The sequence below is a fragment of the Dendropsophus ebraccatus genome, chromosome 10, assembly GCF_027789765.1.
Source record: "Dendropsophus ebraccatus isolate aDenEbr1 chromosome 10, aDenEbr1.pat, whole genome shotgun sequence".
Classification (NCBI taxonomy): Eukaryota; Metazoa; Chordata; class Amphibia; order Anura; family Hylidae; genus Dendropsophus; species Dendropsophus ebraccatus.
This window is the reverse complement of record NC_091463.1, coordinates 9,611,630-9,629,632: the sequence shown is the minus strand read 5'-3', so window position 1 is coordinate 9,629,632 and position 18,003 is coordinate 9,611,630. Positions and strand designations below refer to the sequence as shown.

Here is an 18,003-nt window from a genome sequence, read left to right as displayed (position 1 = left end):
GGGGATGCCAGGGGAGATGCCTACCATCAGGAACACTACTGGGGAATACAAGGGGAGGTGACTACCATCCGGAACACTACTGCAGGGGGGGGGGATGCCAGGGGAGATGCCTACCATCAGGAACACTACTGGGGGATACAAGGGGAGATGACTACCATCCGGAACACTATCTACTGGGGGGAGATCCTAGGGGGTATGCCTACCATCAGGAACACTATCTACTTGGGGGAGGGGGCATACAAGGGGAGATGCCTACCATCAAGAACACTATCTACTGGGGGGGGCGGGATACTAGGGAATATATGTACCAACAGGAACACTATCTCCTGGGGGGGGGGGGGGGCAGGATACTAGGGAATATATGTACCAACAGGAACACTATCTACTGGATGGGAGGGTGGGATACAAGGGGAGATGTCTACCATCAGGAAAGCTATCTACTAGGGCGGGGGGATACTAGGGGATATGCCTACTGTCAGTAACACTATTTACTGGGGGGGGGGATACAAGGGGAGATGGGTACCAACAGGAACACTATATACTGGGGGGGGGGGATACAAGGGGAACAGGAACACTATCTAATGGGGAGGGGGGATACAAGGGGAGATGCCTACCATCATGAACACTATCTACTGCGGGAAGAAGACTTGGGTAGATGTCTACCATGGAGGATAAAACTATCTACTGCTATTGGGCCATTTCTAGTTCCATCCCTGCAAGGGGCTCCTCAGATGTGAGACTTTTTCAATTACAGGTTTGGAAACATTACGTCCTAAGGGGTGTAATAACGTCTGTAGTTTGTACCATCTTGTAAGTTTTCCTCAGGTATTTTCCTATGATCATGCGTGTACACATTGTGATTTATATAATGTGGTTTATTACGTCCTTCTTGGTTCTCTGCATATATCTATGTGATGATATGTGTGAGTATTCTGATGCTGTATATAATTCACCCCAGTCCTCTGTGTCTGTGCGCATGAGGAAGGAAACGTGTCCCCCGAAACGTCAGCGGCAGAGCGGCCTGCCTGGGTGCCATGGAGGGGATACATCAGCTCTGAGCCTGTTTGTATGCCGTGTTGGACTATTAAAGGGGTTATCCAACACGGCATACATGGCCACTTTCTTCCAGAGACAGCACCACTCTTGTCTCCAGTTTGTGTGCAGGTTTTGTAACTCAGTTCCATTGAAGTGAATGGCGCATAATTGCAAACCACACCTGACCTGGAGACAAGAGTGCTGCTGTCTCTGGAAGAAAGCAGCCATGTTTTTTCTAACGATAGATAACCCCTTTAATAAACCACAACACGATTGTTAAAAGCTAAACTTAAAAGAAATGAAACAAGTGAAGTCCCATACACAACACATCAATATTCTCCACCCTATATGTGTCTGAAGTACCCAGATGTGGCCACTAGATGTCAGCAGCGAGTTCAGAGCTAGGGGCGTGGTGTATGGTAATAAGGGGGCGGGGCGGGATCAGGCAGTTTCCGGGTGACATGTGGGCACAGTCACAGGACTCCTGATCTGCTGCCGGAGAGGTGAGTGACGGATCTGCTGCGGGTTCTGTACAGTGTGTCAGGGCAGTATAACAGTGACCCTGCACATCACATACACACACCAGGGGGAGGCTCTGCAGTATATAGTGTGATCCACAGTACAGACAGTATATAGTGTGATCCACAGTACAGGCAGTATATAGTGTGATCCACAGTGCAGACATTATATAGTGTGATCCACAGTGCAGACAGTATATAGTGTGATCCACAGTACAGACAGTATATAGTGTGATCCACAGTACAGACAGTATATAGTGTGATCCACAGTACAGACAGTATATAGTGTGATCCACAGTACAGACAGTATATAGTGTGATCCACAGTACAGGCAGTATATAGTGTGATCCACAGTACAGACAGTATATAGTGTGATCCACAGTACAAACAGTATATAGTGTGATCTACAGTACAGACAGTATATAGTAAGATGTACAGTACAGACAGTATATAGTGTGATCCACAGTACAGGCAGTATATAGTGTGATCCACAGTACAGACAGTATATAGTGTGATCCACAGTACAGACAGTATATAGTGTGATCCACAGTACAGGCAGTATATAGTGTGATCCACAGTACAGACAGTATATAGTGTGATCCACAGTACAGACAGTATATAGTAAGATGTACAGTACAGACAGTATATAGTGTGATCCACAGTACAGACAGTATATAGTGTGATCCACAGTACAGGCAGTATATAGTGTGATCCACAGTACAGGCAGTATATAGTAAGATGTACAGTACAGACAGTATATAGTGTGATCCACAGTACAGACAGTATATAGTGTGATCCACAGTACAGACAGTATATAGTGTGATCCACAGTACAGACAGTATATAGTAAGATGTACAGTACAGACAGTATATAGTGTGATCCACAGTACAGGCAGTATATAGTGTGATCCACAGTACAGGCAGTATATAGTGTGATCCACAGTACAGACAGTATATAGTAAGATGTACAGTACAGACAGTATATAGTGTGATCCACAGTACAGGCAGTATATAGTGTGATCCACAGTACAGACAGTATATAGTGTGATCCACAGTACAAACAGTATATAGTGTGATCTACAGTACAGACAGTATATAGTAAGATGTACAGTACAGACAGTATATAGTGTGATCCACAGTACAGGCAGTATATAGTGTGATCCACAGTGCAGACAGTATATAGTGTGATCCACAGTACAGACAGTATATAGTGTGATCCACAGTACAGGCAGTATATAGTGTGATCCACAGTACACACAGTATATAGTGTGATCCACAGTACAGACAGTATATAGTAAGATGTACAGTACAGACAGTATATAGTGTGATCCACAGTACAGACAGTATATAGTGTGATCCACAGTACAGGCAGTATATAGTGTGATCCACAGTACAGGCAGTATATAGTAAGATGTACAGTACAGACAGTATATAGTGTGATCCACAGTACAGACAGTATATAGTGTGATCCACAGTACAGACAGTATATAGTGTGATCCACAGTACAGACAGTATATAGTAAGATGTACAGTACAGACAGTATATAGTGTGATCCACAGTACAGGCAGTATATAGTGTGATCCACAGTACAGACAGTATATAGTGTGATCCACAGTACAGACAGTATATAGTAAGATGTACAGTACAGACAGTATATAGTGTGATCCACAGTACAGGCAGTATATAGTGTGATCCACAGTACAGACAGTATATAGTGTGATCCACAGTACAAACAGTATATAGTGTGATCTACAGTACAGACAGTATATAGTAAGGGTGGTATTACACGAAGCGATTTTTTTCAATTAACGATTAACGATAAACGATCTCCAACGATCGCAATAGCGGTTGCCTAATAATCGTTCGTTTTACTACACGGAAAGATTATCGGTTATATTGGAGCAACAAAATTCAAGAACACTCCCCTTTCAATTTGCGAATGAACAGGGAACGGCTAACGACATCTTATTCAAACGAACGATGTGCGAACGATGTGTAAAAGACAAACGATAAAAATAGATTCAAAACCTATTAAACGACCAGCGACCAATCGTTCGTCGTTTAATCGTTGTCTACTATTACACTTAAAGATAATCGTTCAAATACGACCGATTGAACGATTATTCGAACGATAATCGCTTCGTGTAATACCACCCTAAGATGTACAGTACAGACAGTATATAGTGTGATCCACAGTACAGGCAGTATATAGTGTGATCCACAGTACAGGCAGTATATAGTAAGATGTACAGTACAGACAGTATATAGTGTGATCCACAGTACAGACAGTATATAGTAAGATGTACAGTACAGACAGTATATAGTGTGATCCACAGTACAGACAGTATATAGTGTGATCCACAGTACAAACAGTATATAGTGTGATCCACAGTACAGACAGTATATAGTGTGATCCACAGTACAGACAGTATATAGTAAGATGTACAGTACAGACAGTATATAGTGTGATCCACAGTACAAACAGTATATAGTGTGATCCACAGTACAAACAGTATATAGTGTGATCCACAGTGCAGACAGTATATAGTGTGATCCACAGTACAGACAGTATATAGTGTGGTGCACAGTACATACAGTATATAGTATGGTGCACAGTATAGTACAGTACACACAGTATATAGGATGGTGCATAGTACACACAGTATATAGGATGGTGCATAGTACATACAGTATATAGTATGGTGTACAGTACACAGTATGTAGTATGGTGCACAGTATACACAGTATGTAGTATGGTGCACAGTATAGTACAGTATATAGGATGGTGTATAGTACATACAGTATGGTGCACAGTATAGTACAGTATATAGGATGTTGTATAGTACACACAGTATATAGGATGGTGTACAGTACACACAGTATGTAGTATGGTGCGCAGTACACACAGTATAGACAGTGTACAGTATTGTGCACAGTTGTCCCGTGCCTTTAGATGGAGCCCCTCTTTCCTCTGGATTTTACGGGGGGAGTCCAGATCTGTTATATTTTATGCAGATTACGGCCCATATCTATGGCTGGGGAATGTGAAGGGGGTTTCTGCAACCCCTGCGGCACCTTACTATGTCTGCAGATTCTGCATGGAAAAACATCGTCCCTTCCTGCCAGAAACAGCGCCTCTCCTGTCCTCAGGTTGTGTGCGGTATTGTCCAGGCATAATGGGAATTGTAGTTTTGCAACAGCTGGCGGGTCTTGAGTCTGACACCTGTGCTGTGGATGATGAGATGGCAGATATATACGGATTATCATGGCACCGTACACACCGCACTCATCATCACTGTTCCCCGCTCTCAGCATTTCTCTTATCTGAGCCTCCCAGACTGTAACCTCTGTTGGCAAAACTGCTGGCACCCGCCCGCCCAGCTCGCCCACAGCCGCCTTTCATCATCACTATCCTACCAAATGCTTGTGGCTCTTCAACATGGGCGTCTATCCAAAATGGTGGAAGGAGGGGGTGGAAGTTCATCTGAAACATTGCAACATTATTTAATTGGATGGGGGAGGCCAAGATTACCAAAATGGGCACATGTCACGTCATTATGCAACAGAAAAATAGGGAAATTTTGGCAGCACATCTATGACTCTGTTCACACTGCAGGTTGCACGCTGCTTGTGGCTTAAAGGGGTATTCCCCCCCAAAATTATTTTTGCATTAATACGCTGCCCACCCGTAGCTTTCCATCTTTCCAATATAAAGTTATAACGGATTCTGCACAGTTTTGCTGTTATCCAGCTGCATTCACCCCCACGGAATGCATAGAATCATCAGCTCTCAGTCCACTCCAACACGCTCCCTGCTCCTGGCCCCCACCCTCCGAGACGGCATCACGTGTCCTTCTTCTCTTCAATGGGCCGGGTTAGCGCTTCTACCCCAGCCAAACCGAAGTGATGGAGGACACTGACAGGGGATGGCTTCTGTAAGAGAGGGAGACAGTAATCAGTCACGTGCCCCCCCCCCCCCCCCCCCCCCCCCCCCCGTCACCAGCGGCTCACCCGCGGCAACCGGCCTCAGCTGAGCTCATTTGCGGACCCCCGTCACCCCCGGCGGCGCTTACCGGCAACTGCTTTCCGGCCCACCGCCGGTATCATTTGCGGAACCCCTGTCATCAGCGGCTCACTCGCGCGGCACTCCCGCGGGTCATTCGCGGCGGGATATACAGACGGCACAACCCCAAATCCCCCCCCATTCCCCCCCCGCGGGCCGCGGGTGACAGGGGTGCTGCAGGACCCTGGGGTGCCGCGAGTGACCGGGTCTGTGCACAATCATAAGGGGTGAGAGTGTGCTGGTGTCATCCGCAGCACCCGTGTCATCCGCCGCTCACTCCCTTGTCATCCGCCGCTCACCCAAGCATACCGGCGGCTGCACCCCCCCGCACCCGGAAATCGCCCGGTCCGCGGCAAGCGCCCCCAGCACTTTACCCCAGCACCACTCCCTCTCATAACTCACCCGCAGCGGTGGCACCCCCTTCACCCGGAACTCGCCCGGCCTGCGGTAGGTACCCCCAGCACACCCCCACCCCGTGACTCACCCGCAGCGGCGCCACCCCCCGCACCCGGAACTCGCCCGGCCCGCGGCAAGCACCCCCCACCCCGTGACTCACCTGCTATTTCACTCAACTCTGCCGCATCACACAATCAACTCTGCTGCATCACACAATCAACTCTACAATATCACACAATCAACTCTGCTGCATCACACAATCAACTCTACTATATTACACAATAAACTCTACTATATCACACAATCAACTCTGCTGCATCACACAATCAATTCTACTATATCACACAATCAACTTTACTATATCACACAATCAACTCTGCTGCATCACACAATAAACTCTACTATATCACACAATAAACTCTACTATATCACACAATCAACTCTACTGTATCACACAATCAACTTTACTATATCACACAATCAACTCTGCTGCATCACACAATCAACTCTACTATATCACACAATCAACTCTGCTGCATCACACAATCAACTCTACTGTATCACACAATCAACTTTACTATATCACACAATCAACTCTATTATATCACACAATCAACTCTGCTGCATCACACAATCAACTCTACTGTTTTGCTAAGGCTAGGTTCACACTGCGTTTTCAGCATCCGTTTAACGCATCCGTTTTTTAAAAAAAACGCATGAAAAACGGATTGCAAAAAACGGATTCATTTGTGTGCATCCGTTTTTCCATTGACTTCCATTATAAAAAAAAACGGATCCGTTTTTTTTGGCGGACCAAAACGGACCAAAAAACGTTGCTGACCCTATTTTTCTGGACGTTAAAAAAAACGGATCCGTTAAACGGATGCTGAAAACGCAGTGTGAACCTAGCCTAACTTAACTCTGCTGTATCACTTATTCAACTCTGCTATACAACTCACTCAACTCTATATCACTCGCTCAACTGCTATATCTTGTGAATATCAGCTCTGCTACATCATGTACCAATCAGGCATAAGCATTGCATGATGGGAAATGTAGTTTTCTGGCCGGCGCCATGTTGGATATAGATCGGCTTTTTTAAAAAAAAATTGTAACTATGGAACGGAAGCAGCTAGAAAGACGGGAGACGGCTCAAAATACTCAGGGGGACTTGGGGAGTAAGACTGGCTAGGTTTAGGAGCATTTTATTTTTTTAGCTCTTGGGGGGAATATCCTTTAAGTACAGACAAAAAAACAGAAGGTGCAACAGCAACCCACAGGTGCAAGGGCTATATGGTAAACCCTTGCAGCTGTGGGTTGCTGTTGCACCTTCTGTTTTTTTGTCTGTCCTTATGCAACAGACTTGGGAAAGGGCAGAGACATGTAGTAATGAAAACCCCTTAAAAAAAAAACTAGAGTGTCCCTTTAACCCCTTTTAAAAGGGTTACCCAATGATAAAATGATAGGGGATCACTGGCCTGTTGGTGGGCGCTGATCCTGAGAAAAGTCTGATACTGTGGATAGAGGAGAACTCTTCTAACTACTCCTTTATTTGTCCGTGTACAGCAGAACGTTCTATTAAATTAAATTAAAAATTTTTACATTTTCGAATTTTCCTTGTAAATTGATGTTAGCGCCCCCTCCCCCCATGTCCTTGTGTGTCTGATAGGAGTCTCTTTCAGGGTCACATTCTTGTTCTTGCCGTGGGAGAATCATCTGTATATAAATATTGTCCACTGCTGGACTGTATAAATAAAGTTTATTGACGAGAGGACAGCGTGTGATCACACTCTGTAATCTACTAGGCCCCAGGTAGAGAAACACAGGAGTGGTTGTCCATAGCAACTAGTGTGCTTTCGTTTTCTGAAAAACAACTTTATTTATAAAGGTACGGTGAACAATAAACAACCATCTTGCAGCTTTTATTCTGTGGTTTACAGGTTTTTTACATACAGAATGCAGATGGACTCGATATTGCACAGTGGATACTTCCACCCCGTCCTCCGGGCCTGGCAGACCACAGCGACCAGCCTCAGTGCCTCCAACCTCATGTACCCCATCTTCATCACGTGAGTGACACCCACTCATCTGTCCCTTGTAGCTATTTTATACTTTATTTCTTATTATACATTTATATTACAGGGACAATTCTGATGCCATAGAACCAATCAACAGCCTGCTGGGGCAAGCCAGGTGAGTAGTCACTGACTAATGTCTGACACAGCCATCGGCTAAGGCCTAAGTAATGTAGGTACACAGTGACCCCCACCAGCAGAATAGTGAGTGCAGCTCTGGGGTATAATACAGGATGTAACTCAGGATCAGAACAGGATCAGTAATGTAATGTATGTACACAGTGACCCCACCAGCAGAATAGTGAGTGCAGCTCTGGAGTATAATACAGGATGTAACTCAGGATCAGTACAGGACCAGTAATATAATGTATATACACCGTAACCCCACCAGCAGAATAGTGAGTGCTGCTCCGGAGTATAATACAGGATGTAACTCAGGATCAGTAATGTAATGTATGTACACAGTGACCTCACCAGCAGAATAGTGAGTGCAGCTCTGGGGTATAATACAGGATGTAACTCAGGATCAGTAATGTAATGTATGTACACAGTGACCTCACCAGCAGAATAGTGAGTGCAGCTCTGCAGTATAATACAGGATATAACTCAGGATCAGAAAAGGATTAGTAATGTAATGTATGTACAGAGTGACCTTACCAGCAGAATAGTGAGTACAGCTCTGGAGTATAATACAGGATGTAACTCAGGATCAGTAATGTAATATATGTACACCGTGACTCCACCAGCAGAATAGTGAGTGCAGCTCTGGAGTATAATAATAATTAAAATTTATAGAGAGACACTTTTAGTATTAGTGGGGTTGATCGATTGTCATGGCCTCTTCCCTTAGGGGATTAGTGGGGTTTACAGATTTCTGTATTGGACTGTCAGCTCAGCAGTGGGTCAAGATCATAGTTCTGATCAATCCTTTTACTGCATGGGCTGTAGAGTTGATTTATGTAACACCCTACTATCTGCTGAGCGTGCACGCTGCCTCCTCCCGCCCTGTCCTCTTTACAGATAAGACTGCTGGAGCCAGGAGCTGGGCTGTTCACCTCTGATATACGAGCACTGCCCATTGCCTCGAAGTGCTGATATCCTCATTCATCTATAGGGGACATGTGTTGGTATCCAGTGTGGATAAGCAATTCCTTTTATTCTCTATTGCAGATATGGAGTGAACAAGCTGGAGGAGATGCTGCGCCCCCTGGTGGACGATGGACTGAAGTGCGTGCTGATCTTTGGCGTTCCGAGCAAAGTCACAAAGGTAACAGAGATCATTGACCACTGAGTGACAAGGCCTTCTGTAAGAACAGGGGAGGTCCCAGTGGTCAGACCCTTATGAATCACTCATATTCTTCTCCAAACCCAGGATGATCGAGGGTCGGCGGCTGATGCAGATGACACACCAGCAATCCTTGCTATCCGGAAGATCCGCAGTCTCTTTCCTCAGCTGCTCATAGCTTGTGATGTGTGCCTGTGTCCCTACACCTCACATGGTCACTGCGGTAAGTCTTTCATCTCTTAAACATTGCTGCAGCCTAGAAACAGCGACACCCCTGTCCATAGGTTACGTCTGGTACTGCAGCTCAGCCCCATTGAAGAAAATAGTTAGGAATCACCATATAGGATATGGGGGGTATTACAGTGACCACCATATGACTGACATGTTTTGTGTTCCTTTAGGGATCCTACGAGAAGATGGCAGCATTCAGAACGAGAGCAGCTGTCAGCGACTAGCGGAGGTAGCGCTGGCATACGCACGTGCAGGTACAGTGTAGTTTTTTTCCTCCATTTTTGTTCTGTTGCTTCATTTCCAGGTCTAACGCATTGTTCTGTTTTGCAGGGTGTCATGTAGTTGCCCCCTCCGATATGATGGACGGCAGAATTGGAGCCATTAAGAAGGCCTTAATATCCAATGACTTTGGGAATAGGGTAAGTCTGTGGTAAAAGCGGCAATTATTATGACATCAGTGTGAATGAGAAGGAAGACTATGAGAAATAGCGCCACTTGTCCATAGAATTTGACTGGTAAAATGCATGTCAGGGCTGACCAAGAGCGGTGCTGCATTTGTCTCATCGCAGACAACCTCTATGTAGAAAAGAACAGAGCCATATCCTAATGTTTTTTTCCTATTCCAGGTTTCAGTTCTAAGTTATAGCGCAAAATTTGCCTCCTGCTTCTATGGCCCGTTCAGGTAAGTGTGAGACTTATTCAAGTCACTGGGGCTATAGCTTCATAGTCCTTGGCTTGGAAGCAAAACAGGTCACATTGCAGTTCTCTGAATGTCTCCATGGTTATTGGCACAGAACGCTGTACATGGCGGACTGGATTGTGAGGTATAACCTGAGGTGTAGGAGTCTGGACCCCCATAACTGAATCTCTTCTTTACTTCCACTGCAGCCATTGTGATTTTTGTTGTTTGAGTTTGTGTTTGAGTTGTTGAGTTAGGTTTCTCTAGTGATTGAGGGTTTAATAGTTTGGATGGCGTCCAAGCTTCTCCCTGCCGGACTTTATACTGGAGTAGTTGAGATGTAGAAGAGGGACGGTATAGCAGTTAGTCAGCGTTAGTGATACTGGGGTTGTGAGATGGCAAAGAATCACTATGGGGATCTTGAAACCTCTGACAGACCACTGATCCTACCCGGGGAAGGCATTGTCAGCTGTGCAGGGGGAATGTAGTGTTATTGAATGCAAAGACTCCCTGAGTCTGCTTCTCTTCATCCTGGATACAGGTATAATAAATATTGTCCATTGCCGGACTGTGTAAATAAAGCTTATTGAAGAACATACAGGATGCAGTAGGCCTCAGGTGGAGAAAAGCAGGAGTGGTCGTCCATAGCAAAAACAACTTTATTTATACACAGTGAACATTTGTCTTATAGTCTTTTTCTAGTTTTTAGAGTCTTTGCAGGTGGATTACCCAATCCTATATCATCCCAGGGATATATATGTCCCCAGTCTGTATTAGTAGGCATCACCAGGTCAGGGAGATCCTCTGCTGTCATGGTGTCAGGTATTGCTATTTATTTTTCCTCTTGTAATTGCAGGGACGCTGCTCAGTCCAAACCTGCGTTTGGTGACCGGAAATGCTACCAATTACCTCCCGGTGCAAGAGGACTGGCCAGCAGGGCGGTGGTAAGAAGGGCGACCAGATTCATTCAAGTTTTCTTAAAGGGAACCTGTCACCCGGCATTACGGCGAAGAGCCCTCCCGACCCCCTGGAGCCCCGGATACTTACCTTTTCCTGCAAGTCCCGCTCCTGGACCCGGTCCCGGGACGGAGATCCCGCCTTCGGAAGCTGTGCGTGTGCGCTGCAGAGATGAGTCCGACGCCCATAGAGAATGACCGCTCCAGTCATTCTCTATGGGCATCGGACTCATCTCTGGTAATTTGCACACAGCACGCTCTCAGCTTCTGGCGCCGACATCTCCGCCCGGGGACTGAGTCTAGGAGCGGGACTTGCAGAAAAGGGTAAGTATCCGGGGCTCCACCAGTAAGTCAGGCGGGGCTCTACGCCATAATGCCGGGTGACAGGTTCCCTTTAAAGACACCATCCTATATAATTTGGGTACTTTTTATTTGTATTTAACATGCTAGTGAGCACATAACAGTGAAAGCATGCTAGTCACTAAAAAAAAACTTTTCACATGACACCGGGACATGTTAAAACTTTAGAGAGGGTAACAAGCGAGCGCTGCACTGCACCTCCCCACTGTCAATCATTTCTGTCCAATCTGCCCCATAGACTAAAGGTGCTATTACACGTCCAGATGTTGAGGAGAAAGAAAAAGCTAACCTGTCAGGTCAGCGCTCCCCTCCCCCACGTTCCCAGTTCGTTGCCGGTGGGAGGAGTGGGGGGGGCGGGATTGGTTCCCGCCATTCCAGTTACATGGAGCAACGAACAGCAGACCGTCACTGTCATGATCAGACCTTTTTGTTAAAAGACCACAGTCTCTGCTCATCGTGGTCTAACATGAGCTATTACACCACACAATTATTGGCCGGAATGGCTAGTGATCGGCCAACTACGGCTGATAATGGAGCCTTTATATTGGAGCAGCCTTGACAGAGATTATTCTGTCAAGGGGTTATTCAGTATTACAAAAACATAGCTGTCTTTTTCCAGAAACAGCGCCACTCTCCTCCAAAGTTTGAGTGTGGTAGTGCAGCTCAGTTCCACCAAAAGAGAATGGAACCAAGTTGTAATACCACACTCAACATAAAGGAAGTTACGGTGCTGTTTCTGTTTTCTAATTACCGTATTTTCCTGCGTATAAGACTACTTTTTAACCCAGGAAAATCTTCTCCAAAGTCAGGGGTCGTCTTATATGAGGGTGTCATCTTATAGGGCGAGTGCTGAAAAACTTCAGAACCAGACTGGAGAATCTGCTGTTGCCGCATACGGTGGGGGGAGCTAAAAAAAAACACCTGCATCCCCACCGTATGCAATCACTGTATGAAGGGCAGAGCAAGCTGTAGGCATCCGGGGTATGGGAAAAAGAGATATAGTAAAGTGGCGCTGTGCCCAGAAAAACACCCCTCTTTGTATCCTATCGGTATTACTGTACCTCCTTCTCTGCCTCTCAGATCTCGCTGCTGTCTGATATATTAAAATAATTTTTATTTGGTGTGTGTTGAAAAAGAAGCAATCTTATATGGCGAGTATATCCCAAATTCTATAGTTTAACTAGACAAGTTGGAGGTAGTCTTATACGCCCAGTCATCTTATAAGCCGGAAAATACGATAGCCATCCATTCTTCTATCTCTTTATCTCATATCTATCTTCATCTCATATCAGGCAATCCCCCCCAAAAGATAGTATCCTCCATGTAGGCATCCCCTCCAGCATCATCTCATGTAGGTAATCCCCCTGGTATGTATTCCCCATGCAGCCACTCCCTTACCCAGCAGTAATCTCCCTGGTAATCCTCCTGGTGTTTAGACCCCATCACCACCGCCACCACTGTGAGTAGACTGTACCTCCAAATTAGTTACCCTCTTTTCAGTTAGGCAGCACATCCCATACCCTAACCCCCATAGATAACATCCTTCCCAGGAGTTAGCCCCACCCACCCCCATAGGTCTCTTCCTCTATAACTAAGAAAACAAAAGCCATACTTACCTGCTGTGCAGCTGCAGTCTTCAAATGTCAACTCTCTCCTTGCTCTGTGAGCGCACGAGTGACATCACTCATGTCTCGTAGCTCTAAGGGAGGGAACGGCCTCTTGTGAGCACAAGGGCTCGTTCCCACTGAGGAAAGGTAGCGGAATTCCGCGACGGAATTGTCCGCCGCGGAATGCCGTTAGCCTCTCGCTCATAATGGGAGTCTATGGGAGGCGCGCGCTCCTGCCCTGTCCGCGCTGAAGAATGAACATGTTCATTCTTCAGCGCGGACAGGGCAGGAGCGCGCGCCTCCCATAGACTCCCATTATGAGCGGGAGGCTAACGGCATTCCGCGGCGGACAATTCCGTCGCGGAATTCCGCTACCTTTCCTCAGTGGGAACGAGCCCCAACAGTGATTGGCAGGGTGGAGACCAGGGTGGAGGCAGGCCTTTTCAATTCAACCGTATGTTCTCCTTGCATCAGGCACAGCATTTGCTAGCCGTGTGGGGCCCCCAGGAGCACGTAGTGCTGGCCAGGGGCCACCTAGAGCATATAGACATTTGTTAAGTCTTCCTGCAAAAGCAATAGCTTTTGTGGACAGCATTAACTGGTGAAATCTTAAGTGGGCCCCCCTGCCTGTTTGGGCCTGGGAGCGGCCGCCCCCTCTTCCCCCACCAAATCACGCTACTGGTTTGACATGTTCCTGTGATACATAATTTTGTTTATCATGACTGTGGCCATTACAGCGACTCTGTACCCACAATCTGCCCCCTCCTAACCGCTTGTACCTTCGGATAGCTGCTTTTAATCCAAGATCTGTCCTGGGGTCCATTCGGCAGGTGATGCAGTCATTGTCCTAAAAAAAAAACTTTAAACTTGCAGTCCTGTGTCAAATTGGCGTGGCCTGGAGTGTCTGTGCCCTAGGATTGCACCGCCTCCCTACCCTCTTCACCATTGAGAATGCCATGGGCAGGTTTTTTTTCTATTTGTCACCTGTCTGAACACTGCACCAGGGACCTTAACAATCCAGCACCTGTGCAGTGTTTAGACAGGTGATGAATAGGAAAAATCTTGCCTGGGGCATTCCTAATGGTGAAGAAGGTGGGGAAGAGGGAAGGAGAGGCGGTGCAAGTCTAATGCACAGACACTCTAGGCCACTACAATTTGACACAGAGCTGCAAGTTCAAAAGTAGTTTTTTAGGACAATAAATGCATCACCTGCCGACCGGACCCTAGGTGATGGGGGGTATAAGCTGTTTGCGGGGAGCAGACTGTAGGTACAGAGTCACTTTAAGCATCAAATCATGTGCAGACTCCTTTTACCCGATGTTTTGTCTTAATTCAGGGACGGGGAACTTTGTTCAGGGACGGGGAACTTGCAAAACTACAATTTTCATCATGCCTGGAAAGCTTTGGCTGTCCATGCATGATGTGAATTGCTGTTTTGCAAGAGCTGGAGGGCCCAAGGTTCCCCATCCCTGTCTTAATGCCTAAGACTCCTCTGACCACTGTTCTCTCATCCGGCCAGGACCGTGATGTACGAGAAGGTGCAGACATGCTGATGGTGAAGCCCGGGATGCCATATTTGGACCTTGTTAGAGAGGTGAAGGACAAGGTAAGTCTCTGTTCACACCTATAAGTTTTTCCTGATACAGAGCTCCAAATCCCCTGCATGAATATAGTTATGAGGATATTCTAGCTGCTGTCGCTCTTACAGGTTTCCTCCATGCTGCTGTGGTCTGAGTATGCAGCAATTGTCCTCTAATAGTGACTGCAGACAGAGAGCAGTGTCATACAGCTCTATGTCTGTGCTGAGGGTTTGGAGCCGTGTGTCAGAAACTGATGCTGAATGCTGAATCTGTAATAACACAGGAGGAGGTAGAGTTATAGAGCAGCAGATGTCATATAACTATGTTCCTTCCATCTCTCAGCACCCTGACCTCCCGCTTGCCGTGTACCATGTCTCAGGGGAGTATGCAATGCTGTGGCATGGAGCGCAGGCCGGAGCCTTCGACCTCAAGGTGGCAGTATTAGAAGCCATGACTGGATTCAGGAGAGCAGGTGAGTGCAATGGACATGTCTGGTGATCTGTAGTGTACCCCATCCAATAGGAAAACCATTACATGTCAGGCCTGGAATTATCTAGCTGGGTGACAGGGGAAATGGCCTCCGTTTGTTCTTCTAGCTTTTCCAGGTTCTTGATTGCAGATCAGCTTAGTGATGCTGATACAGGGGATATCCTATTACAGTGATGGCTAACCTTGACACTCCAGCTGTTGCAAAACTACAATTCCCATCATACCTGGGCAGCAAAGCCATATATTTGGTTGTTCAGGCATGATGGGAATTGTAGTTTTGGAAAAGCTGGAGTGTCAAGGTTAGCCATCACTGTCCTAGTACATAGACAGAGCTGTTGTTTGGCAGCAGTGTTGGCTATCATACAAAAAAAACAGCACCCCACCTTTCTATACGTTATGTCAGCTGAAGACACTGAGGCTGAATACCTTACACCACCCAAGGACATGTTTGTTTGTTTTTTTAATTACAGGGGTTGTTCACCAATTTTTTTTTTCTTTCAAATCAACTTGTGCCTGAAACTTATACAGATTTGTAATTTACTTCTATTAAAAAATCTTAAGTCTTCCAATACTTACCAGCTGCAGTATGTCCTGCAGGAAGTGGTGTATTCTCTACAGTCTGACACAGTGCTCTCTGCTGCCACCTCTGTCCATGCCAGGAACTGTCCAGAGCAAAAACAAATCCCCATAGAAAACCTCTCCTGCTCTGGGCAGTTCCTGACATGGACAGAGGTGGCAGCAGAGGGCACTGTGTCAGACTGGAGAGAATACACCACTTCCTGCAGGACATACAGCAGCTGATAAGTTCTTGAAGACTTGAGATTTTTTAATAGAAGTAAATTACAAATCTGTCACTTTCTGGCACCAGTTGATCTGAAAGAAAATTTTTGGTGAACAACCCCCTTTAACGTACAATTCTCCGATTACATTGATACACCCCATATTTCTTCTTGCGGCGCTGACATCATCTTTTTCTTTCTTGCAGGCGCTGACATCATCATCACTTACTATACCCCTAAACTCCTCAAATGGGTAAAGGAATTGTGAGGTGACTGAGGAGCCAACAGACCCGGGTCCATGTGCGGCCCAGAGATACCGCTAATAGATTCAACAATCAGACCCAACAAGAGCCGTTCCTGATATAACCGGCATCATCTCACTATTATAGATTGCATTGGGGGTAGTAGTATCGCCTTCATGTTGGATGGAAATATACATATACAGTATAGATATATTTTTTAGCAGCTTCAAAGCTTAGGCTATTTAGTGATCCATGGAACTGGGCAATCCATCATTGAGGTCTGGGCCCAGGCGGCCATTTTTATCTCTGGCAGCCATGAGCAGATGTGCTGGTAGCCATTATATGTGACCTGTAAGAGACAATCCCAGACCCCTACACTTGGGTGGACATAGCACCGTCTCCAGCACAGCCTGCATTGCCCACCTGACACAAGATTCTATCGTTACTCCATATTTAATGGAAAACAATGGCTTCCTATAAAGAATTGCCTTCTATCACATACAGATCAGTGATTTTACTATATTATGTCTAATCAGTGGTCTTCTCTATATGCGAAACTACAACTCCCAGCATCACCCGACAGCAGCTGAGGACACACTGGAAGTCGTAGTTTTGTAACAACTGGAGCGTTACAGGTTATCATCTCATGTCTACCATAGGTTCATATAAAGTATAAAAGGTATATTGTAAAGCCTTAGACCCCTCTACCTGCCCAAGGGAAATTACGCCCACAAACCTTCAAGTTTTGGGTGTAATTTTGCTTTAAAGTGGCAGATGACAAAAAAAAATTCAAATCAACTGGTGCCAGAAAGTGCCAGAGATTTGTAATTTACTTCTGTTAAAAAATATCCAGCCTTCCCATACTTGTCAGCTGCTGTATGTCCTGCAGGAAGTGGTGTATTCTTTCCAGTCTGACACAGTGCTCTCTGCTGACACCTCTGTCCATGTCAGGAACTGTCCAGAGCTGCAGCAAAGAAAACATTTTTGGTGAACTACCCCTTCAATAAACTTTCCCATTTTTATGTTTGTTTGACATCTGCTTTTAGTGTATACACAATGATCTATGGTTATACAGTCTTTTTATTGCATTATGTTTTAGTCTTGTCCTGTTTCAGGCTGATGACTCAGACGTCATGCAGGATACAAAGGTCTTTTAGCATTGTTCGGTTTATAGAATAAATTTTAGATATTATGAGTGTTCTGTGTCTTTTTATTGGCTGTCTTTTGTCAGATTGTATAGAATTATTTTTACGTTATTCTTTATTTTACCCTGAAAATATAATGAAAATAGTTCATTAGAACCAACTCATTTCTGTGAGCCCCATTCTGATGCATTGAAGATTCGTAAAAAAAAAAAATCAACAAATCCTCTGTGGGTGAAGTTATCCTTTAATTGGGTATGGTAGACAAATATAAAAATGCAGGGCTGCCAATGCCCCTTGCACCGTCAAATATTCCTTTGAATATACTCAGCTGCAACACTTTTACTCCACTTCCTCACGCACTCACAAAACGCATAGGGCCCTGACAGACTTTGAAAAGTTATGTAGGGCATCCTCCTGCCTCCTGCCCCCTGCAGGGGTTTTGGACGACAGTTTTACATCTCATTAACAAAATTCCAGGTGTTTCTATCCCCAAGTCCCCAGAGGCAGTGCTCATATTCATGTTCCTCACAGCTCAATCTCGTTTTAAAAAGTCGCTTGCGCACC

At 45.7% G+C, this 18,003-nt stretch overlaps 1 protein-coding gene across 1 annotated transcript; it reads left to right on the top strand.

The window, feature by feature from the left end:
• Positions 1 to 1,474: 1,474 nt before the first annotated feature.
• On the top strand, positions 1,475 to 17,486 carry ALAD (aminolevulinate dehydratase). Its single transcript, XM_069986744.1, has 12 exons — positions 1,475 to 1,538; positions 7,952 to 8,080; positions 8,154 to 8,204; positions 9,257 to 9,353; positions 9,459 to 9,594; positions 9,773 to 9,856; positions 9,933 to 10,021; positions 10,229 to 10,284; positions 11,138 to 11,225; positions 14,724 to 14,810; positions 15,127 to 15,256; positions 16,259 to 17,486. Exons 2-12 carry the CDS (start codon positions 7,968 to 7,970, stop codon positions 16,318 to 16,320), a joined length of 993 nt encoding a protein of 330 aa, XP_069842845.1. The 5' UTR covers positions 1,475 to 1,538; positions 7,952 to 7,967; the 3' UTR covers positions 16,321 to 17,486.
• Positions 17,487 to 18,003: the final 517 nt, after the last annotated feature.